The following is a 24,940-nucleotide window of genomic DNA, read 5'->3' as shown; positions in this document are numbered from 1 at the left end:
TCTGCTGTACTTTATTGGAAGGAGAAAAATAATCATTTCCGTAATACCAATTTCCTTAAAAACCAACTTAGACTGAGTTTCAGCACACATGCAAAACTTAAAACAAATCCTTATTTCCTGATGAATAGCCTTTGGACTACAGTGGTATCTCGTGTTACATACGCTTCAGGTTACATACGCTTCAGGTTACACACTCCACTAAGCCAGAAATAGTGCTTCAGGTTAAGAACTTTGCTTCAGGAAGAGAACAGAAATCGTGCTCCAGCGGCGCGGCGGCAGCAGGAGGCCCCATTAGCTAAAGTGGTGCTTCAGGTTAAGAACAGTTTCAGGTTAAGTACGGACCTCTGGAACGAATTAAGTACTTAACCCGAGGTACCACTGTATAATGTAACTCAAATAGAAAACAGAAATATTTTTCCTCCAAAAGCATTTTATTATAAAAATCCGATTTAAATAAAATAAAAATATCTGATTTTAAAAATGTATATATATTTAAAACCGCTGCTTTTTATCCACCCTGGGCCAGCCAGATGCCTCAATGGGAGAGCCGCAAGCAGGGTCCCAACACAAGAGCTCTCTGCCCCGCTTCGGTTTCCAGCAACTGCGATTCCGAAGCATTCCTGCCTCCGAGCTTGGATGCGGAGCAGAGTCATCGGACCACCGCGCTCCCGGGGCGGCAGCACCTCGCCCGGACCTTCGAGCCCGGCTGGCAGAAATCCAAGCGGCGCGGCTTTGGGCCAGGCGAGCGGCCTCCCCTGCAGAGAGCCTGCCGGGCGCCGTGCAGTGCCGGGCGCCTGGCGCGCGAGCCTGCCGTGGCGCTGCGCAGGCGGGCGAGCTCCGCGGAAGCGCGGCGCGCCTTGACCCGGGAAGCAGAGCCCGGGGGCGGGGAGAGGGCCGGGCTGCCGCCGAGGCGACCTTCCTCCATGCGCGGGGGCGAGGCGGCATGGCCGAGGCTCAGCAGCTCCGCGTGCAGGAGGCCATCGACGGCATGGTGCAGGGGCTGGAGCGGGAGAACATCCGGAAGATGCAGGTCGGGCTGCGCTTGGAGCGCACGTGGGGATGCGCCCCGGGAAGGGCGGCGGGCCGCGGGAACTCGCTCCCTCAGGAGGCAGGCGTGGGCACCAGCCTGGGCTGCAATGGAGCGCTACACGAATTCATGGAGGAGGGAGGGGGGCTATCGGGGGCTGCTAGCCATGGAGGCTGCGCTGTCTCCATGGTAGGAGGCAGCGATGTTTCTGAACCCGTTGCTGGAACCGCAGGAGGGGAGGGTGCCCTTGTGCTCGGGTCCTCCTTGACCCTTGGGGCATCGGGCTGGACTGGATAGGCCCCTTTCGGCCTGATCCAGCAGGCTCTTAAATCATCTGTGCTCAGCAAGGGGAGGGTACATGCGATGCATAATGGATACCGTGCTGATTTTAGGTCCCACCCTGTTGATCTACTTGAAAGGGTCAGAGGGCAGCGAGGCAGGGTGAGGGTGGGTGTTCAGCAATCCCCAAGCAACAGCCTTCCAACCTGATGCCCGCCAGGTGTTTTAAACTACAACTCCCATCAGCCGCCAACAAGTGTGGCTGAACCATTCCAGATGGAAGTTGTAGTCCACAAGTTCTGGAGGGCGCCAGGTTAGGACAGGCACCCCAGCAAGAATGGGCCATTATTTGCCACATTTCTGTTAGAATTCCGGCTCCATGATTGCAGTCATGGGGTTTTAGTCTATCACATGACAGTGTATGTTTTGACCCCACAAAGTGGGACATGACGGAGACAGGATATTTGAGTTATTGTGTTCTGTGAAGTGGGACTATTGTCCTTTGTTCTCTCTCTTTGTTTTCTGATGCTAGAGAGAGGGGGAGCCATGTTGCAGTGCTCCGTGTGTGTTTATATGTAAATAAAGTAGATTAGCCAAAATGCTGAGTTGCTGAGGTCTGTTACGCAAGCTGCGAAGACTCTGCGGATCCCTAAGTGTGCCGGTGTCGGTTGGCATCGGTTGTTGTAATGTTCGGGCTGAAGAAAGCTTATGAAGCTCCCAAACGATCAGCCAGGAGGGAAGGAACATGCCAGTCGGGCATGTGTCTCTGCCAGAGTCCTACTCGAGTGTAGGACGAGGTCCTGACAATTTCAACCCTGCCCTTCCTCCAGAGTAGTTGTGGTGGCTCTTCTGAGGTTATCTTACTGACACCCGGCTCTTTCCAGGGAATCATGTTCCGGTGCAGCGCGACCTGCTGTGAGAACAACAAGGCCTCCATGCAGCAAGTGCACCAGTGCATTGAGCGCTGCCATGCGCCCCTGGCTCAGGCGCAGGCAGTGGTCACTCAAGAGCTGGAGAGATTTCAGGTGAGGAGAAAAGTGGGGATGGGTGTAGGTGGGAGACTAGCTGGTCAGTGGGAAGTTGGACTTTGGTCTCAATCTGCCAGACCCTCCAGGGCTGCGCTCTTATCTTTCAAGAGGGCAATGGTCTGGATTGCTCAACCATCTTAAACAAATGCACGTCTTGGGTCACATTTGCAGCATACATTTGCAGCAGTATTGTACCAGTTCAAACAGTCACAGCTTCCCCCAAAGGATTCTGGGATCTGTAGTTTGTTTAAAGTGCTGAGTTGTTAGGACAGGCATAGGCAAACTCGGCCCTCCAGATGTTTTGGGACTACGTACAGTGGTACCTCGGGTTAAGTATTTAATTCGTTCCGGAGGTCCGTTCTTAACCTGAAACTGTTCTTAACCTGAAGCACCACTTTAGCTCATGGGGCCTCCTGCTGCTGCTGCTGCGCCGCCACCGGAGGACGATTTCCATTCTCATCCTGAAGCAAAGTTCTTAACCCGAGGTACTATTTCTGGGTTAGCGGAGTCTGTAACCTGAAGTGTCTGTAACCTGAAGCGTATGTAACCTGAGGTACAACTCCCATGATCCCTAGCTAACAGGACCAGTGGTCAGGGATGATGGGAATTGTAGTCCCAAAACATCTGGAGGGCCGAGTTTGGCATGTCCAAAGTCTGTTTTGGAGGCCTAATCCAGCCTGCTGGTTGGTTTAATCTGGCCCCTGTGGCAGCTTATTTCCTGGGGTAAAATCCTAAAAAGAAACCTCAATCCTAAAAAAAGCTCAATGACTTTGGGGTAAAATCAGAAAACAACTTCAGTCCTTAAAAAAAACCCAACAACAACAGAAAACGGTTAATAACTCTGGTCGGCCCTCACAGCCCTTCACTTCATCAAATCTGGCCCTCTGAAAAAAGTTTGGACACCACTGGATGCCTGTGTTAGGAGAGTCCCTATTCCCCTAGGAGAGCTACAGTTCCCAGAGTTCCCTGAGAAGTGGTCCACCCTGAGGACTGTAGCACTGGGAGGGGGCTAGGATTGTCCCGACAACTCTCAACACCTTTGACAAACTACAGCACCCAGAATTCGGGGGGGGGGGGGGAGGCAGGACTGTTTAAAGTGGTGGATGTAGCCTTGATTTATTCCTGCGTTGCAGGGGGTTGAACTAGATTACCTTTGGAGATACCTTCCAATTCTACAAATCTATTATTATTATTATTATTACTATTATTATTATTATTGCAAATCCAAGAATATCAGTACAGTGGTACCTCGGGTTACATACGCTTCAGGTTACAGACTCTGCTAACCCAGAAATAGTGTTTCAGGTTAAGAACTTTGCTTTAGGATGAGAACAGAAATCGTGCTCCGGCAGCAGCGGGAGGCCCCATTAGCTAAAGTGGTGCTTCAGGTTAAGAACAGTTTCAGGTTAAGAACAGACCTCCAGAACAAATTAAGTACTTAACCCGAGGTACCACTGTATTATTATTATTATTATTATTATTATTATTATTATTATTATTATTATTGAAACCATCATTTAAAAGCTCTTTAAGAGTCCTGTTTGAATGGCAGCTTCTAAGTTCTTTTGGTCCACTGATGAAGGCTGTTAATGCAACTTATTCTTAGCCTTGCCCACCTCTGACTTCCATGTTTGTTTGTTTTTTGCTACTTATAGGACCGCCTTGCCCGCTGCACGATGCATTGTAATGACCAAGCCAAGGACTCCTTAGATTCAGGGAGCAAAGAGAAGCAGATCAAACTGCAGCTGGACAACTGCGTGACAAAGTGTGTGGACGACCACATGCACCTCATCCCCAGCATGACCAAAAAGATGAAGGAGAACTTGGCCAGCATTGCCCAGTAAACGCCCTGGCTTTGCGGAGGAACGGGAAAGGGAGATAATCAATTAAAATTAAGATGGGCATGATTACCCTTTCTGGAAACATAGAAAGAAAACATGAGGTGTGTCCAGAGTGACTTTTCTATGGTGTGACTGTATACTCGTTGCCTCCTGAAGGGCTTGAGAATTTAGGGTTTGGTTTGGGAGAAAGGCTGCAGATTGTCAGATGGTGTAAAAGAAAACAACAACATGCTCCTTTGGCATCAATGATATGTGTGTGCACAGACCGGTGTCAAACTCTTTTGTTGTGGTTCTTCCCCACCTTGTAGCAAAGTTGAGTCTGGGGAGGGGAATCCGGAAGGTGCTACAAAGGTAGCTCCGAAATCTGCTACCTGGTGTCTCAACTGGCTGTGCACCTCTTTCTTAAGCTGCCTTACAAATATAGACACACAGAAGTTCTGTCTCTGTGGTCTCTTCGGAAGGAGATGGTTTGATATTACTTTTTTTGAAATAGCAGTGCTGAAACCAAACTGCCCCCAAATAGGAATTCCCCAAAGCTGAGGGGCTCCTTATGCCTTCAGCAGAATCTAGTATTAATCCTTCGTCTGGACATTACCACTTCAGACTGCTTGCTCAAAGGCTTCCAGTGTGGAAGAAGAGCAAATTGGAACCATGCATATGGGGAAGGTTGGGAGAAGGTTAGGCTCAGTTTTTCTCACTGAAATGCTAGTTTTCAGTGTGCAGGGGAGGTTCTACCGACCCAGTAAGGAAGGGGGCATTTATGACACCTCCCCACCATGCAAACTGCAGCCTGTAAAGCAAACCACTTGGATTTTGCTGATTAAATCAGAAATGTGGCTTTCAATTGATTTTTAAACACCTCTGTGTTTTGTTTTGTTTTGTTTTGTTGGGCATTGGAATGACACAGCAACATTTGTTTGTTTTTGGTTTTTTTGGGCACTCCTCGCTCTGAAAGTCAGCCCCAAACTAAACACTTATAAAACTTGATTCTTAAATTAAAACCTTGTATTGTTTCTCAGTTTCATTTGAAGTCTAGGCATGAATGCTTGAGCCATTTCCCAAGTTCATTTCAGCCGGGGGGAAATCCTTCGTTGGCCACAAAGCACCCACAGCCCTTCAATTCCCTCCTCTCCTTCCCTGCTCAAAGACCTTCAGCAATTGTGAGGAACATTTCCCCAGTGGAACCTACTGTGGGATCCCAACCCAAGCAAAATAATTATTCCATCCTTTTTTTCATTGGAAGCTTTTGACCTGTGTGCTGTAGAAGCAGAGAATGTATTGTGGTAAGGCAGGGGCAGCTAGCGTGGTACCCTTTGGATGTTGTTGGACTACAGTTCCCATTAGCCCCAGCCGAAAGGGTGATGGGAGTTGTAGTCCAAAACATCTGAAAGGCAGGCTGCCCCTGTACACTCCTGTGAGATGTTACAATAAGGCATCTAGCAGACAAAGTTGTCCCTGGGAGGAAGTTCTCATGGCTGCTTTTCCTATCTTGTAATATTTAAAATAACTTCAGATATGTGACTTTAAAGGTATATCATGGTAAAGAGGAGGTAAGGTTAGGGGCCAACAGCTTTTTGTGTCTTCCTCTAAGGGACGCAGGGAACTAGATGGCTGGAGTGCTGTAAAATTTGGATGGAGAAGCTTTGTTTATGGAACAGCCTTTGAAGACTCAAGTGTCACGTTCAGGTTTATGCATAACAATTCTACTAAAAGATGTCAGTGGGACAAGTACAATGTGACATATAAAAGCCCCACCTGGCTCCTTACCAAGTGAAACAATAATTCCTACCCTTGCATTGAAAACATACTTTTTTGTTTAATGCATTATATATGTGATTAAATTTATGTGTGCTGATCAACAGTATTGCTGCTGTGTTGAAACGGTTTCTCCTCAATTGCGTCTGAATTCTGTAACAATTTTAATTAGGGTTTGGATTCCCTGCTGCAGAGCCAACTAGCACTACATCCTTCCAATCCAATAGTAATGTTTTCCCCTTTGGATGTAGGAGGTAGAGCTGTGAGTGCTTGGGTTAGGCCCAACAACCAGGAAAATGCTGACCAGCAAACAGCATTTATTGTGAATTTGGGTGTGCTCATTCCAACGACAGACCCTTTGGGGCTACAGGAATACTGTTCCAAGAATTAACAAAGCCCCAGCCCCCTATTTCTGCCTTCCTTTATTTAAACTGTGAATTATTTTCTTAAAGTTGAATTAAAAATGGTTTTTAAAAATGAAAACTGTGTATTGTAGGTATTTTAGCTGTGTTGAAAAAGTGGTATGGGTACTGGGGAGGTGGATGCATGGGAGATAAACTATGGTCATATCCACAACATACATTTAAAGAACACAATTCCCCACAAAGAGGCCTGGGACCGGGAACTGGTTTACTTTGGGGAAAGCCATATGCTTTTAGATGTATGGTGTGAATGTAGCCTATGATTGCATTTAGGGGAATTATTATTATATTTATTACCTACCCCTCACCAGCAGATCTCAGGACAGGCTATAATAATTTAGAATCTAGAATTAATAACAGTTAAAACAGTTTACAATCACAGGAATAGTGATTTTTTAAGCATGGTAATTATTTCAGGCAGCAGCAGTAAAAGGATGCGATAATAGAAACTGCTTCTGTGTAAGTACATTTGCTTCTAAGTGTAACTTCCACCGCATGCAGCCAGAGATCCTGTGTGCTTTTTCTATAAAGTACTAATGATGTCAATATGACTTGCTTTCAGAATAAGCATACTCCGTGCTTTTTTCCTAAAAAAATATTTAGGGGTACTCAAGAAAATGTATGGTTCAAATCAGGAAAAATAAATACAGTAAATGGACAAAAGTACAAAGATTCACAAAATGTTTCTGCGTACCCCCAGAAAAAAGCACTGAGTATACCCAAGATTGTAGGCAGACTCGCTTCTTTGCCTGTCTACTCAGAAGTAAAACCCACTGCACAAATGCGTTTTACTCTCAGGTAAACGTGTGGCTTAATTTCCCAAGGGCATAATGGAGTCCTTATTTGTCCACTAGCTGGTATGCAATAGGAAGTCTGAAATAAAATACTTAAATCCTTTACATATATTAGCATATATGCAAATAAACCCTAAAGGCAAATGAAGCATGGCCTGTTGCTTTACACGTGGAGGAAACGAGTTGATAGGACCCACCCCCAAAGGAAGCAGCTCGGTCGCTGATTGGTTGGCGGCGGAAATCCGAGGGCAGACCGCGGCCGTCTACTCTGCGCTGATTGGTTGCGAGGACGAGGTAGTCCACGCCCTGTAGGCGTCCCTTGCGTTGAGCTAGTCGTCCGCGCCGGCGTACAAGGCTCCTCCTGATTGGGGAAGAGCGGAAGCGGCGCCGTGACGTCATACGCCGGAACCGTGCTAAGGCGGGAGGAAGACGCTCGTCGCCGGAGCTGCCTGTGAGGAGACACGATGAGCAAAGCACACCCGCCGGAGCTGAAGAAGTGAGCGCGGGAGCGCGGCAGGGGCGGCGGGGGCCGGGGAGCCCGATGGGAAGGAGGCGAGGAAGAGCGGGGGGCGGCCGCCGTTAGTTGGCGAGCGAGCGCTTGGGCCTCCTCGCTCCCATCATGCACCGCACGTCGCGGGTGTGTCATAGAGCTACGAAAATGTAGAGCAGCACATGGCTCGAGACCGCCGTCGTTTTCCTCCTTAGGGCGAATTGATCATAGAGCTAGGGAGGCCGTATATCTGTTTTTCTTTCTTTCTAAAGACATATAACTCACCCTTTCCCTGTGTTAAGATGAATTTGACTGCAGTGATGCTTAATTATTCACTCTTATTTAATTTTCAGATTTATGGACAAGAAGCTGTCATGTAAGTTGAATGGCTTTTTTTGTTTGCTGCATTTTGGGAGGAAAACTTTACTGGGACTTACTTTGTCTCTTGTCATCTTAACTTGTGCTGAATGGCAACCTGCTCTCCCTTCCCCCATTCTTTGCTTCTGTAGCAGTGCAGTCGTACCTTGGGTTGCGAATGCTGTGGGTTGCGCGTTTTCGGGTTGCGGACCTCGCCGAACCCGGACGTACTGGAATGGGTTATTTCCGGGTTTCGGCGCATGCTCAGAAGCACCAAATCGCGTCATGCGTGTGTGCAGACGTGGCGCTGCGAGTTGCAAACGCTGCAAGTTGCGAATGTGCCTCCCGCACAGATCACATTCGCAACCCAAGGTATGACTGTATCCTATATGTCTAGTCAGGAAAGTAGCCTAGATTCCCTGTGATGCACAGCCAGCTGCCAAACAATGTATGAAAGTGAGCAGTACATCTTTCCCCTGGTTTAAACTGGGGAACAGTTGTGAGCAAGAAAGGATAAAGATAGACTACCTACACATCTGTCCATCTTAATTCCATAAATGTTGCCTTGGACATATCAAACACAGAATCAAGATAAAGTACCAAGAGGAAGTAAACTAACCTGACCGTTCCTTACAGTGAAATTAAATGGTGGCCGGCATGTCCAAGGAATCTTAAGAGGATTCGATCCATTTATGAATCTTGTAATAGATGAGTGTGTGGAAATGGCACCAGGAGGACAACAGAACAACATAGGAATGGTGGTAAGTAGAAATTAATTAACCTTTTAAAAGTAGTTGAAACCGAAAAAGGCAGCTAAGCTAATGTCATCCATTGTACTTGAGAATTTATCACAAGCATTTTCTAGAAAAATATCTTTGAGTTATTTTTTTAAAAAAAATATATGCGGAGTTCATCTGTGTGGTTTTGCACTTTTGCCTGGTACTATAGCAAACTATAATCCAAAATCTTGCAGTACTTTTTAATTTTGTTTTATTGATTTTCAAAGCTTACAAAAGCTACTATAATAAAAAGAACAAGAATTAAACTAAGGAGGTAGACAAAATAAACCTCATATGTCCCCCACTTTCACAGAACACTTCTGAAGAATACCAGGATACTGCTCCAAAGGCATGTTTGCACTGAAGGCAGGCAATATCCATATTCTTTTGTAAATGACACTTGTTCACAATAGAGTATACCAAAGCTCTACTCATACTTGGCAAAAAGTGGTACAGTGGCTTTGGAACTCATACATCAAAGTAAGAATTTTAGGATCTGTTTGAAAGGCTTCTTCTAGATGACTCTTCAAACTGCATTTCTCCATGAAAATATCTTTTTAGCCCCAAGGATTCTACAGCACTTTTGGATCTTTGGCAACATCCTTTTCTTAAAATGAGGTCACCCAGAGCAGTCAGTGTGTGTACCATGTTCCTGGGACAGCTGGTACCTTGACAAGGTGTATGGTTTGTGTCTAGACTCCTTCAGAACTGCCTCTTTCCACGTGAACTTGTCAGATCTTAGATATGCCCTTTTTGGCTTTCTCTCTTCCCATTAGTTAACTGGGTAGGAACACGTGAGATAAACTTTGGTGGTTGCGCTGCAGTTTCAGAACTTTCTCCCTAAGGAAGCTCATCTGGCACACAGTTGTGTCATTTCAGTAAAAGGTGATGACTTGCCTTTTATTTTTGGTATTTTAAGTTAGAAGATTAAGGTGCTTTGGGTGAAGTTCACTGTTAGTCATAATCATAAATAGACTAATTATAATGAATTGAGTTGTCAGTGGGTTAACTCCCGAGTATGACTATTATTTGTTATTGCCCTTTAAAAGGCTTTGAGCAAATAATGTAGGAATAATAATAACAAAGCTTAAGCACTGAAGTGTGGTGACTTTCTGCAGCTGTCTTTCGTGATGTGGGAAACAGGTCCCTTTTGTGAGTCTATAATATTCTTCCTTAAGCCACTTGGCAGTATTTGGTTGGTGTTTAACTTTCAGTGTTTTTATTTCTAGGTAATACGTGGAAACAGCATCATTATGCTAGAAGCTTTGGAACGAGTATAAACAAACCAGTGGAACAAGCTACAATGTGGACATTTGTTTTTGTATTGTAGATTTTACAGGCATGACACTCTCTTTGTGATTTTTTTTTTAATAAATTGTTAAAATTGGATCAACTTACTCTACTTTTTTGAAAGTAAATTCAGGGTGGTTTGAAGTCTACATGGTTGACTTCTCAGTGCATTAATAGGGTAAAACTGAGGGCTTCTTCTGTTTTCTTCCATGTAATTCTTTCATTTGATAAACAGAACAAATTGTTCTAGCATGTAGCAGTAAACTAAACTTTTGGCAGTAAGGCTCATCAATTAAGGCACCTTACCCTTTTGAAGAGACTGTACTAGAGCACATTGGGATAACGAAGATGAACTCATTACATACTTCCTTCTGCTGAGAGACTAAAAGAAATTGCCAGATTTCATTCAGAATTTCTGAATACTAGCAAAAGGTCAGTGCACATAATTTTATAGAATGGTATTCAGTGCTAGCTTTGTGCTCTTTTACCAGGCATGTTGTGACATTATTGTGCCTGATGTGCAAATAGTGGGCAGCATAAGCAGACTGAAATACATAGAATCAGATAAACTGCATCTATGCCGTAGATAAACTGCATCTATGCCGTAGGTGCATTTAAGATAATCAGTTTCCTACTACGTACTTTTAGTGGATTTAGTCTTGCGCCTCATGGGAAAAGGCTGTCAACTGGATCAACTGTAAGTAGCCTCCCTTAGTAAGCAACTAAATACACACAATCCCCTCTCTTGGGCTACATTTGTATTTTATATCAGATGCAGCTAAACATCAGAAATCTTACTTTGTCTAGCAATAATATGGCTTGAGTTATCCATTATCACAGTGTATAAGATTGGGACTTCTGAAAGGGAGATACATATTTGGACAGTATGACAATACACAATTCGTGGGCATCAGTATACTGATGGGAAAAATCGTAACAATTTCATTTAATGTCACCCCTCCTTTTCTTTCAGCTACTTGCTGTCAGTTGCTAATCCACCCCAGCCCAGCACCTGATGGCTCTTGCATGTTGCTAACAAAGTAAAATCCTGAATTAAGCTGCATGGCTCAAAGACAGCTATTCTTTCACTCCACTGTGCCTTGTTGCTATCTTTTCCTGTAAATATAGTAAAAGAGTTTTCAGAAGGTGATGCACCACAGCTTGCTAAATCCTCAGATCCACTCTCTTCTCCTCTTCCCCCACCCACCAAATACAGTATACCAACCTAGATTTCCTCCCCAGCCATGTGTATTCTACCTCAGAGTTCTGTTTTGAGTCTCTCGTGCAAATCTTCTTGATCAATCATGTCTGCCTTATCATACCAGCGATGGTAGGCTAAAAGAGCAGCATTCTTGGCTGCGATCGCACTCATTTCCATGGCACTTGCAGCCCATTCGATGCTGTTGAGGTAGTACATTCTGTCATGGAGAATGATAGGGGGGCATTTCTCTGGGGGGCTGTAGTGCGGATAGGCAAGCCACGTCTTCACTTCAACAGAATCGTAAGACGAGAAAAGCAAATTCAGTTGTTCCTTGGTGAGAGGCTTGGGTGAGAACACTTTCCAAACAGCAGGGCTCAGAAGCGGCTTAGTTTTATCTTCAACTGGAGAGACCATGCCAATACAATTGATAAACAACTTTGGGTGCTCCATTGTGAAAATGGCAGTTAAAGAGAACTTTGAGGGATCCTGGTAGCCAAAGTAGGAAGTGTTAATGCGCCCATGGACAAACGTTGCCACGGTCTGATGGTAGGGCTGGGAGAACTCAGGAATGGGTGGCTTGAAGTTGCGGAAAGTTATGTTGGCAATTTTACGCTGCAACGGGGTGGCAATCAGAATGATGTCGTACAGCTCTGACATTAATCCTGACGTAGAATTGTAGGTGACTTCATACAGCTTCGCAGTATCCCCTGGGAGACAAAGAAAGTACTTTTTAAAAAGCAACACTTTATTTATTTAAAACACAATCAAGAGTAATCCACCTGATGTAGCACTAGGCCAGTTTTCCAGCAAATTTCATGTGGCTTTGAAGAGGAAAAAAGTTGTAGTTGCAACTACAAGTAGTCTGTCTGGCTTTTATTATCGACATCTATGCCCCTTCCTTTCATCTACCCAGCCAGTTCTGACTTCCCCTGTCCAAACCAATATATCTCAACCAGCAGATTCTAATGCAATTATTTTTTTCTACTGCATCACAAGTGTAAGAATGTTGTAGCAAGCTCACCTAAGCGTCCCCTTTTCAGCGTTTTCTCTTCCAGAGCAATAACAGTGCCAGAAATCAGTTGTGCTTTAGAAGCATAAAGAAGGCCAGTGCATACCAGTTTGTTGCCACCTTCTACTGACCAAAGTCCAGACTCGGCGCCTGCCAAAGATACGGCACCTACCAGGGAGGCAATAATAAAATTTCACACAAACCTGCAGAACTCTACAACTAACAGTGAAGAAAAAAGTATTTGAAGATTGTATATCTAATGTTAGAATATTTCTTTTTATTATTTCTTTATCACCAGAGGATTCCTGGGGCGGTGATGTACAAAAGTGTGAATAAAACTTTACACAGCGTATATAGTACACACACACACACACACACACACACACACACACACACACACAAATAGGTAACCTACAATAAGCCATAATTTAAGGCAGACAAAAAACAAAATAAGGAGTAGGGGCAATCCGTCCTGTTTTGCTGCCTGAGGCAACATAGGAAGGTGCCACCACTACCAAAGCCTCGCTTGCTGAGGTTGCACAGGGGCTTCCAATGAAGTCTCATCAAAAGACGCTGCTGCTGCTCCTTGCTTCCCTGGCAGGGGCGGGCAGGATACCTTCAGGGGTTTTGCTGCCCAAGGGATTGCCACCCAAGGTGGCTGCCTCAGCCCACCTCAGGGGCACGCAGGCCCTGTATGGATGAAGAGGCCCAATCAGAGAGTGTAACTCACAGAGCAGCCTTCCTGGGTCTCATGCCCTCTGGAATGAAATCTCCATCACCCCTGACCATGGTCCAGGCTGTCTGGGGTGGATGGGAGTTGCAGTCCAGCAACATCTGGAAGGCACCAGGCTCGTGAAGGCCAGCTTAAAGAATGTCAGTCATATCCCATGTATGGGAGAGCAGAAGAAAGACAGGATTGTAGAAAGGTGTGTGTTTACCTAAAACTAGAATGACTAACAAGGCCTTGTGTCTTATCAGGCCTCTGACCCTACTCACAGGACTTCTGCTGAATTCTCTGTCATTTGTGCTTTTGACACCAAGACGCCACAGCAGGGAGGCTGGCTGGCAAGCAAAACCTCTGCTCACATAGGCCCCAGTTGCCATGCAAATCACCTCATATACTTTGGGCATGTTTGCAGCAGGTCTGTTCTTGACTCGGATAGTGAGACAGACAGATGCCGTATTTTTCTGTGTATAACACGCCCCTGTGTATAACACAATCCCAATTTTGGGGGAATCCAAATAAAGAAATCGCCCATATGCACTATCCGTGTATAAGACAACCCCCAATTTTAAACTTGAAAAAATAGGGGGGGAAATATAGTTTTATACACAGAAAAATACGGTACTAGAAAGCAAATTTTGTCAGTGAGATCATCATTCAAATATCCCCTTCATGCAGATTATTCCAGGCAGCAAAATGCCATTCATTTGGTGGTGGCCATCAGGAAGAGGAATTTGGGTATTTTTTATTAAAAATTACAGAAGTGTCCCCGTGAGAATTTGGCCCTCCAGCATCTTTCAGTGAAATATCTAAAGGCTGTGCTTTACAGACATATTGAGTTATTGTATTTTTTTTTTTATAAAATATTTATTAAAGATTTTAGACATTGATAATCACCAAACACATATAAAACCATCACCTTGATACATTAAACAAAGAAAAACACAAAAGAATAAAAAGAATAACACATAAATAACACATAATATAAAAAACATACAACAAAATCAAGTAGTTCGTAACCATATTTTCTTTGCTTTTGGACTTCCTCACATCTCTCGTTCCTGCGTTCCCAATTTATAGAGTTTTAAACAGCAAATTATCACCTTGTTTCAAATCTTATTTTGTGATTTTCCAATATTATGTCTCTAACTTTAAATATTGAGTTATTGTAATCTATCCCTGAATATAAGAAGAGCCTGTGGATCAGGCCCCGAGCCCATCTAGCCCAGCCTCTTGTTCTCAAAGTGGCCAACCAAATGCCTGTGAGAAACCCACAAGCAGGGCTGAGTACAAGAGCCCTCTCCCCTCCTATGGCCTCTAGCAGGAGCCATTGGTAACCCTCTCCTCCAGGTAAAGGTAAAGGGACCTCTGACCATTAGGTCCAGTCGTGGCCGACTCTGGGGTTGCAGCGCTTATCTCTCTTTATTGGCTGAGGGAGCCGCCGTACAGCTTCTGGGTCATGTGGCCAGCATGACTAAGCTGCTTCTGGCGAACCAGAGCAGCGCACGGAAACACCGTTTACCTTCCCGCCGGAGCGGTACCTATTTATCTACTTGCACTTTGACGTGCTTTCGAACTGCTAGGTTGGCAGGAGCAGGGACCGAGCAACGGGAGCTCACCCCGTCGTGGGGATTCGAACCGCTGACCTTCAGATCGGCAAGCCCTAGGCTCTGTGGTTTAACCCACAGCGCCACCCGCGTCCCGTTCTCCTCCAGGAATTTGTCTAATTCTCTTTTAAAGCCATCCAAGATGGTGGCTATCCCTGTGGGAGCGAGTTCTACAGTTTAACCATGCACTGCATGAGGAAGTCCTTTCAGGACAGATAAAAGAACATTGAGCTTCATTGGGTGTCCACAAGTTCTAGCATCATCATCATCATCATCAAAAATTATTTATACCCCGCCCTTCCCAGTTCAGAAAACTGGGCTCAGGGCAGCTAACAACAAATTTAAAACACTTAATTGATGCTACAAAAAACTGGTATGGTATAAAACATGAATGTGGTATAAAATATGGTATAAAACATGAATAACAATAAAATCAAAAATCAATTTGGGGGGGAAAGCCATCCAATAAACATCAGATGATCACCAGGGCTAGCTGGCTAAATTAGTCCTATTTGGGCCAGCGAGGAGACCAGGGGAGAATTAGGTGTGGGATCCCAGAGCGGGTAATCTTCATAAAAAGGGGAGGGGGAGGGAAGGAAGGGGAATAAAAGATTAGGCTAAGTTCAAGTTGAAAGCCAGGCAGAATAGTTCTGTCTTACAGGCCCTGCGGAAGGAAGACGGAGAAAAACTTTTCTCAATCCACTTTCTCTGTGCCCTGCATAATCTTGTAACCTAAAAAGTCCCAAACGCTGGAAATGGGAGTCACTCCATCCCCTTGATCATTTTGGTTGGCATTTTCTCAACACGCCTTCCAAGTCTACAACATCCTTTTTGGGGTGAGGTGACCAGAATTGCAAATGCAGACACACCATATGGATTTGTATAACAGCATTATGAAAATCAGCAGGTTTTATTTTCAATTCCTTGAACCTTCAAGATATGGCAAATCTGCAAACAAGCGCTGCCACTTACCCACAAAGCTATTGATGTTGGCACCTTGGCCATAGTTGACTCTCATAACTGGAGTCACCATCTCATTGATGAACTTCTGAGAGAAGCTGGTCTTCTGCAAGGCCTGATCAATGGTAACATTCAGCATCTGAACAAAGTCAGCCCCTCCGAGGGCATGAAGTAAACCCTCATTGCTACTGAAGGCATAGTCGTAAACCTGATACCGATAGATCCTTTGTGCAAAAGGGGGGAAAGAATTAAGATATGGGAAAGCAAAGACTGTGCAGGAGGAAGACAAAGTTAGTGATTAGTATTGTTTTTGATAAGACTTTACTTATATTGGGTGGTGCCCTTTCAGAAGCTTTGCGTTGTTCTCAAACAGAAAATAAATTGACGTTCATGATTGCTTTGCTGAGTGCCACCAGTATGCAAAACCACTTAGGAATACTGACCCTAATTTAATTGCAACTTATTCCAATGCACAGGACTTATAGCTAAGAAGCCTGCACCGCAGATTACTTTGCTAGTACTTCCAGGTATTTATTTAGGAATCTGTGTGCAGTGTTGATAGGACAGGTTTTTTCTTTCTCCCCCCACCTTGTTTTGTTGTTGTTTAGTCGTTTAGTCGTGTCCGACTCTTCGTGACCCCATGGACCAGAGCACTCCAGGCACTTCTGTCTTCCACTGCCTCCCGCAGTTTGGTCAAACTCATGTTGGTAGCTTCGAGAACACTGTCCAACCATCTCGCCCTCTGTCGTCCCCTTCTCCTTGTGCCCTCCATCTTTCCCAACATCAGGGTCTTTTCCAGGGAGTCTTCTCTTCTCATGAGGTGGGCAAAGTATTGGAGCCTCAGCTTCACGATCTGTCCTTCCAGTGAGCACTCAGGGCTGATTTCCTTAAGAATGGATAGGTTTGATCTTCCTGCAGTCCATGGGACTCTCAAGAGTCTCCTCCAGCACCATAATTCAAAAGCATCAATTCTTCGGCGATCAGCCTTCTTTATGGTCCAGCTCTCACTTCCATACATCACTACTGGGAAAACCATAGCTTTTACTATACGGACCTTTGTTGGCAAGGTGATGTCTCTACGTTTTTAAGATGCTGTCTAGGTTTGTCATTGCTTTCTTCCCAAGAAGCAGGCGTCTCTTAATTTTGTGGCTGCTGTCACCATCTGCAGTGATCATGGAGCCCAAGAAAGTAAAATCTCTCACTGCCTCCATTTCTTCCCCTTCTATTTGCCAGGAGGTGATGGGACCAGTGCCCATGACCTTGTACCTGATTGTAAATAGCAAATAAAAAAGGGTCCTAATAATGATGAAGCACACTGCACACTGGCTTAATGAGACAGAAAATACTGGCAGTGAATCGAGGCTTAAGGGAGAGCATATTTTAACAGGCCTGGAGTAAAGCAATTGATTCCTTATGTATGTAACTTCTTCTTTGTAGGCTTCTTCCATTTGGGGGCCCCAGGTTAAGATAGACTTCACTGTGCATCTGATCTTGTATCTAACTGCCTTGCTGGATACTCAGGTGGTTATAGTCATTTTGCAGACTTGTTCTTCTGCTTGCTCCTGAAGCTTTGAAATGGCTATCAGAAACAGTTATCAGAGAATGGATGGGGAAACCAGCTTGACAAGTCCATAGTCGAGAGTGCATTGGGGGCAGAGGGCAGGCAGTTTCCTTTACATTTGTGTAATCAATAAATCCTCTTGATCACAGGATAAACCTATGAGATAACATTCCTAGCTTGGCTAGCTAACACGGTCACTGAGAATATGGCATGTGTCAACAACCTTTTTCAGCCATGGGCCAGTCCACCGTCCCTCAGACCTTGTGGGGGGCCAGACTATATGGGGGGGGGGGGATGAACGAATTCCTATGCCCCACAAATAACCCAGAGATGCATTTGAAATAAAAGCACACATTCTACTCATGTAAAAACACACTGATTTCCGGACCGTCCGCAGGCCGGATTGAGAAGGTGATTAGGCCGCATCTGGCCCCCGGGCCTTAGGTTGCCTACCACATTGGTACTCTTAATTACAGTGGTACCTCGGGTTACATACGCTTCGGGTTACAGACTCCGCTAACCCAGAAATATTACCTCGGGTTAAGAACTTTGCTTCAGGATGAGAACAGAAATTGTGCTCCGGTGGCGCAGCAGCAGCAGGAGGCCCCGTTAGCTAAAGTGGTGCTTCAGGTTAAGAACGGACCTCCGGAATGAATTAAGTACTTAACCCGAGGTACCACTGTATTATTATTTTTTAGTAAAAGGTGGGCAACATCTAACTTCCTAGCCAGAATGAGTAAACCATTCCAGTTTGGGGGTTAAGGCAGCCTTTGCCAGTCTGGCATTTCCAGGTGTTTCAAAAGTACTGGCAAGGGCAGGGGCCCCACAGGTGTCAGAGAAAGTTGCAGTGGCTATAGGTGCCTTGCTAGGGTGGGTGGGGAGGGGGCCTGCATTGAGACAGGCAGACTTACCTCATAAATTTGTCTAGCACATCCTCTACCCACATGTACATCCGCACAGGATTCAGTCCGTAATGCCAGAGGAGCTTGAGAAAATTCCAAATGTACCAGCTGCTCTCCTCAAAGACAAACTCATCTCCATTGTAGATGCCCAAAAGGCCACCTTGACCCTGATGGACATTAAGACCTGCAGGTTTGAAAGCACAGCCTGTGAACTGGGAGACAGTCTGAGTTGACACTGGGGCAGCAGGGTGAGAACTCAGCATCCGTTTGAGATTTGGTGGCTGATGGATGGGTGCACACAGGCCTCTCTATCAGAGACAGGATTTGGTGGGAACACGTATTTCTAAATTTGAACTCCAGTAAGTCTGCTGTTCAGGGACGCAGGTGGCGCTGTGGGTTAAACCACAGAGCCTAGGACCTGCCAATCAGAAGGTTGGCGGTTCGAATCCCTGAGACGGGGTGAGCTCCTGTTGCTCGGTCCCTGCTCCTGCCAACCTAGCAGTTCGAAAGCACATCACAGTGCAAGTAGATAAATAGGTACTGCTCCAGCGGGAAGGTAAACGGCATTTCCGTGCGCTGCTCTGGTTCACCAGAAGTGGCTTAATCATGCCGGCCACATGACCCAGAAACTGTCTGCGGACAAAGGCCGGCTCCCTCAGCCAATAAAGTGAGATGAGCGCCGCAACCCCAGAGTCGGCCACGACTAGACCTAACAGTCAGGGGTCCCTTTACCTTTACCTAAGTCTGCTGTTCACTTGTGTCTTTTTCGGAAATCTTGAGAGGGTGGGGAATGTTCATTTCCTTTCTGCTATGTGACTACAGTCATACCTTGGAAGTCGAACGGAATCCGTTCCAGAAGTCCGTTCGACTTCCAAAACGTTCATAAAGCTCCTGCAGCCAATCGGAAGCTGTGGAAGCCATGCTGGACATTTGGCTTCCAAAGAATGTTTGCAAACCGGAACACTCATTTCCAGGTTTGCGGCGCTCAGGAGCCAAAACCTCCAAGCACCAAGGCATTCGGGATCCAAGGTACGACTGTATTACAGAACTTGTCACACTTTACGTAGATCTGATTCAGATCTCATAAAACCAGTGTTTTAAAAGAACAGCGCTTGTTGCTGGTTTATTTCCGAGCCTAAATCAAGGTGCTCACATGAGTGTTTAAAGCCCTAAACTACTCACTAAAAAACCCCACGTACATGAAAGACTGTCTCCTTCTCTACTGACACACTTGGGTGCTAAGAATGGCATAGGGGGATGCAGTCCAGGAAAGGGCTGGAGAGAAGCTTCTGGCAAGTGTGGAAGACACACCACTTTACCTTGGCTTTTGACACCTGAGATGTACCCATCTTATTCTTGTGACTGTGGCTTCCAGCTGACATTTTGAGAGGAAGTAAAGCATCGACGCAGGTGGCGCTGTGGGTAAAAGCCTCAGCGCCTAGGGCTTGCCGATCGAAAGGTCGGCAGTTCGAATCCCCATGGCAGGGTGCGCTCCTGTTGTTCGGTCCCAGCGCCTGCCAACCTAGCAGTTCAAAAGCACTCCCGGGTGCAAGTAGATAAATAGGGACCGCTTACTAGCGGGAAGGTAAACGGCGTTTCCGTGTGCGGCTCTGGCTTGCCAGATGCAGCTTGTCACGCTGGCCACGTGACCCGGAAGTGTCTCCGGACAGCGCTGGCCCCCGGCCTCTTGAGTGAGATGTGTGCACAACCCTAGAGTCTGTCAAGACTGGCCCGTACGGGCAGGGGTACCTTTACCTTTATTAAAGCAGCGATACCCAGACTTGTCACACACACAAACACAGGCCCGTCTTACTCATTGAGGCTAGTGGCGCAGGGCGCCAGAGTGCCAAGTTCTGGATGGCGCTAGGCGAGAGTCAGGGGAACACCAAATGAGTGTGCTGAGCGAGCGAGGGTGCGTGCGCCATTCCCGCCGAGTGTCGGCTCTGCTTTTTCCCTTTTAGCCTGCAGGCACCAAATTATGTGGGGCGCCAGAGGGCTAAAAGGGAAAAAACCGAGCCGACGCTTGGCGGGAGTGGTGCATGCGCCCTCGCTTGCTCGGCGCACACCCGCTCGCTCGGTGTGCTGCCTGCCATGGCCACTGTGGCACGAAGCGTCCAGCTGAGCCAGGAGACGCCGCGTCCAGCCTCCGCCTCTTCCCCGCAGGAGGAGGAAGAAGAAGAAGAAGAGTTTGGATTTGATATCCCGCCTTTCACTCCCCTTCAGGAGTCTCAAAGCGGCTAACAATCTCCTTTCCCTTCCTCCCCCACAACAAACACTCTGTGAGGTGAGTGGGGCTGAGAGACTTCAAAGAAGTGTGACTGGCCCAAGGTCACCCAGCAGCTGCATGTGGAGGAGCGGAGACGCGAACCCGGTTACCCAGATTACGTGACTACCGCTCTTAACCACTACACCACACTGGAGCCACCTTCCAGCCGCTGCCCGCCTCCTCCAGCCCTTAAAAAAGGTCAACTCTGGGAAGGGAGGGGCGCAGGAGGGATCTTTGCACCACGGCACCAGATATGCTTAAGACAGCCCTGCACAAACACCCCCAGAAAGAAAACCCCCCTCCCATTTCCTCCAAATTAATTATAGCAACCTTCCCCAGACATTGGGCCCTCCAGATGTTTTAGACTATAACTGGCTGGAGCGGATAGGAATTGTAATCCAACACATCTGGTGGGCAGAGAAGGCTGCACTATAGCCTTTTCATTGGCGTGAAATGGAACTAAAACAGTTTCCACTGGCATAAGAACAAAGGAGCAGGGCATAAGAACAAAGGGAAACCTGCTCCTAGGGAAAATAAGGTGTCCATACCTAGCTCTTTCACAAAATGTTTCATGTGCAGGTTAAGGGGGTGGATGACAGCTCCTCCTGCCTCGTAGTATTTCCCTTCCAAATTGATAGTAGCCGCACGGCCTCCGACTTCTCCTCTTTCAAAGATATCAATCTGGATGTCTTTACCAAACTTCTGGCGCAAGAAATAGGCTGCAGATGTGCCCCCGACGCCAGCTCCAATCACACCTGGAATTAAGTTAATTTTCCTGTATTTAATTCCTTTCAACAGAACTCAGAATAAGGTAACCTGTAAAAGATTCCCTCGGAAGGTGGTGGACTCTCCTTCATGGGAGGTTTTTATGCAGAGGTTGGAGAGCCATCTGTCATGGATGCTTCAGTCGAGATTCCTGCATTGCACCGGGCTGGACTAGATGACCCTCGGGGTCCCTTCCTCCTCTACAGTTCTGTAATTCTCTAAGAACATCAGAAGAGCCTGCTGGATCAGGCCCAAGGGATGTGTTTTTGGAAGCAAGGGCACAGTGGCCTGAAAGAGTTTTGGAACCACTTAAATAAACTCTAATGAGCAATGGAAGTTCAGGCAGAGGCTTAATACAGTGGTACCTTGGTTTGCGAACAGTCTGGTTTGCATATATTTTGGATTACAAATACGTCAAACCCGGACGTGTGTGTACCGGTTTGCAAACTTTTTTTGGATTAGAACCCATTTTTTTTTTATTACGAACAATTTTTTTTTGAAGGCCCCATTGGCGAAAGCGCTCCTTTGGTTACAACCTGTTTTGGTTTACGAACGGACCTCCAGAACAGATTAAAAGGTCTCTGACAACAGTTTGTTTAAAAAACCTACTGGATATTTCAAGGAAAAAGTAGATCTAGATTAAATAGCAGGGGGAGGGGTGCAGACTGGCATTTTGATGCCAAGGGCACTATGCGATCACTGAAAAACTTGCATGCCATTTAAGAGCATCACCAATCTACCATAAAGGTATGTCCCAGGAGTCCCTGAGAATAACAACAACAACAAACAACAACAACAACAATTTATTTATACCCTGCCCATCTGGCTGGGTTTCCCCAGTCACTCTGGGCAGCTCCCAACAGAATATTAAAAACATGATAAAACATTAAACATTAATAACTTCCCCATTGTTCTGCTCGGACTGAGGTCCAGCGCCGAGGGCCTTCTGGCGGTTCCCTCACTGCGAGAAGCCAAGTTACAGGGAACCAGGCAGAGGGCCTTCTCGGTAGTGGCACCCGCCCTGTGGAACGCCCTCCCACCAGATGTCAAAGAGAAAAACAAGACTTTTAGAAGACATCTAAAGACAGCCCTGTTTAGGGAAGCTTTTAATGTTTGACGGACTATTGCATTTTAAAATTTTGTTGGAAGCCGCCCAGAGTGGCTGGGGAAACCCAGCCAGATGGGCGGGGCATAAATAACAAATAATAATAATAATAATAATAATAATAATAATAATAATTATTATTATTATTATTATTATTATTATTATTATTATTATTAGCATTTAGAATCCTTTATTTGCACGTGCAGGTCTTTCTCCCATATAAGTTGTCCAACTGGTGTAAGCAGTTTGGTGTAAGCATTTTCTAAAGGGAAAACTGGACTAGCTTGTTTCAAAAAGCCACATGTGGGTTTCCAACTAAGGTCAGCACGTTTCACAAGCCCATGAGTCAATGGCGCACAGAAAGTCATGTCCCAATAGGGCTGGCGGAACTTTGTGTGGCAAAGCATTATTTGCTTCAAGACGATTTTTAACTTTACACCTATCGTAATTGAAGTTTCATGTGAAATGCATGTCCGCACAAGCACATGTAGCAGCTCACGGTTATTGGGAATTGATTTTTCCTCAAAGGGTGAACTCCCAAGTACATGATGCCAGGCTCAGGAGGGGGGGGGGGCAAGAAAAGCCCACTTCCCTATTTTCTGCTGGTTGCCATGGCCCAGTAAAAAGGCCTCTCAATTTTGCCCATGGTCTCCTAGTAAGGAAACTAGAATTTTAAAGGTGGTATTTAGTCTGCATTAATGAGATGCTGAAGCGATGTATGCTGAATGTCCGAAGATTTGCATGGATGTGAAAATTCACCCCACAGAGCTTTTCCTATCACAATGGGACACAGGGCAGAGAATTTGCATCAGCTTTAAGTTCTCCGCAAGATCTATCTCAGGATCTCAAACTCAGTTTCCAAACTTAGTTGGGTGTTCCTGAAAGCAGATCCACCTCAAAGGACGGATGTGTGGCCAGCCCCCTTTGAAATGAAGGGACGACTCTGTTATATCTCATCTTTGTCAAAATCCGTGTGGGGAACACCAACTTCAAAAACAAAGACTATTGCAATTAAGATCATAAAGGCGAGATGCAGAGCGGCTTTCCTCTATGCGTGTAGCACTCTGGAAGCTGAGCGCTCTGCACATGCTCCAAGGCACCTTTGCATCAATGCACGAGTGTGCGCGTAGGTGCAATTGCAAATATGTGTGCGTTTGCGTCTTTGCCCTTAAGCCCCTTGCCGAAAAGTAACGAGGCGGCAGAGGGTCCCCTTGCCCCCCCCCCCGACCCTTCCTTTCCTCCGGCCCCAGCCCCCCTCCGCCACTCCCTACCTATCCTGGCGGGCGGGGGGCGCAGCTCCTGGTTTCCCCGCGCGACTCCCTGCCACAGGGCGGCCAGGAGCGGCAGGGCGCGGAGCAGGCAGCGGGCGGCCATGGCGGCGGCGGCTGTTGCTCGGGAAAGATGGAAGGAGGGAAGCGGGGAGGGAGGGACTCTCCTGGGCCCGCGCCCCGCCCCGCGGCCTCTGGGCGGCGGCGGAAACGGGAGGCGGCGGCGCGAGGGAGGCCAGAAGGGTAGACTGCTGCTGCGCCGGGAGGATTCCTCTGGCAACGCGAGCCAGAGAAAGAAAGCCCGCAAGGGGTGGCTCCCTGCCGCCAAGTGTGATAGGAATTTTGAGGTCTTGTTGTTGTTTAGTCGTTTAGTCTAGAAGAGTGACTAGTGGGGTGCCACAGGGTTCTGTCTTGGGCCCGGTCTTATTCAACATCTTTATCAACGACTTGGATGATGGACTCAAGGGCATCCTGATCAAATTTGCAGATGACACCAAACTGGGAGGGGTGGCTAACACCCCAGAGGACAGGATCACACTTCAAAACGACCTTGACAGATTAGAGAACTGGGCCAAAACAAACAAGATGAACTTTAACAGGGAGAAATGTAAAGTATTGCACTTGGGGTGGGGGGGGGGGAATGAGAGGCACAAATACAAGATGGGGGACACCTGGCTTGAGCAGTACATGTGAAAAGGATCTAGGAGTCTTGGTTGACCACAAACTTGACATGAGCCAACAGTGTGACGCGGCAGCTAAAAAAGCCAATGCAATTCTGGGCTGCATCAATAGGAGTATAGCATCTAGATCATGGGAAGTAATAGTGCCACTGTATTCTGCTCTGGTCAGACCTCACCTGGAGTACTGTGTCCAGTTCTGGGCACCACAGTTCAAGAAGGACACTGACAAACTGGAACGTGTCCAGAGGAGGGCAACCAAAATGGTCAAAGGCCTGGAAACGATGCCTTATGAGGAACGGCTAAGGGAGCTGGGCATGTTTAGCCTGGAGAAGAGGAGGTTAAGGGGTGATATGATAGCCATGTTCAAATATATAAAAGGATGTCACATAGAGGAGGGAGAAAGGTTGTTTTCTGCTGCTCCAGAGAAGCGGACACGGAGCAATGGATCCAAACTACAAGTAAGAAGATTCCACCTAAACATTAGGAAGAACTTCCTGACAGTAAGAGCTGTTCGACAGTGGAATTTGCTGCCAAGGAGTGTGGTGGAGTCTCCTTCTTTGGAGGTCTTTAAGCAGAGGCTTGACAACCATATGTCAGGAGTGCTCTGATGGTGTTTCCTGCTTGGCAGGGGGTTGGACTCGATGGCCCTTGTGGTCTCTTCCAACTCTATGATTCTATGATTCTAGTCATGTCCGCCACTTCGTGACCCCCTGGACCAGAGCACGCCAGGCACTCCTGTCTTCCACCGCCTCCCGCAGTTTGGTCAGACTCATCTTTGTAGCTTCAAGAACACTGTCCAACCATCTCGTCCTCTGTCACCCCCTTCTCCT

At 46.5% G+C, this 24,940-nt stretch overlaps 3 protein-coding genes across 3 annotated transcripts; 2 read left to right on the top strand and 1 right to left on the bottom strand.

Moving 5' to 3' along the window:
* The first annotated feature begins 831 nt into the window (after positions 1–831).
* Positions 832–6,413, top strand: FAM136A (family with sequence similarity 136 member A). The gene is made up of 3 exons (XM_028741180.2): positions 832–1,030; positions 2,191–2,331; positions 3,990–6,413. The coding sequence occupies exons 1-3, from the start codon at positions 944–946 to the stop codon at positions 4,176–4,178; spliced, it is 417 nt and encodes a 138-aa protein (XP_028597013.1). The 5' UTR covers positions 832–943; the 3' UTR covers positions 4,179–6,413.
* Positions 6,414–7,497: 1,084 nt separating this feature from the next.
* On the top strand, positions 7,498–10,161 carry SNRPG (small nuclear ribonucleoprotein polypeptide G). Its single transcript, XM_028741181.2, has 4 exons — positions 7,498–7,642; positions 7,990–8,012; positions 8,630–8,754; positions 10,002–10,161. The coding sequence occupies exons 1-4, from the start codon at positions 7,611–7,613 to the stop codon at positions 10,050–10,052; spliced, it is 231 nt and encodes a 76-aa protein (XP_028597014.1). The 5' UTR covers positions 7,498–7,610; the 3' UTR covers positions 10,053–10,161.
* Positions 10,162–10,805: 644 nt separating this feature from the next.
* Positions 10,806–23,593, bottom strand: PCYOX1 (prenylcysteine oxidase 1). Its single transcript, XM_028741177.2, has 6 exons — positions 23,434–23,593; positions 20,841–21,047; positions 18,036–18,210; positions 15,576–15,787; positions 12,285–12,440; positions 10,806–11,970 (listed from the first exon to the last, which is right to left on the bottom strand). The coding sequence occupies exons 1-6, from the start codon at positions 23,534–23,536 to the stop codon at positions 11,321–11,323; spliced, it is 1,503 nt and encodes a 500-aa protein (XP_028597010.1). The 5' UTR covers positions 23,537–23,593; the 3' UTR covers positions 10,806–11,320.
* Positions 23,594–24,940: the final 1,347 nt, after the last annotated feature.

Source organism: Podarcis muralis, chromosome 7 (genome assembly GCF_964188315.1).
Source record: "Podarcis muralis chromosome 7, rPodMur119.hap1.1, whole genome shotgun sequence".
NCBI classification, from domain to species: domain Eukaryota; kingdom Metazoa; phylum Chordata; class Lepidosauria; order Squamata; family Lacertidae; genus Podarcis; species Podarcis muralis.
Note: the sequence above shows the minus strand (reverse complement) of the source record. Positions and strands in the feature narration are given on the sequence as shown.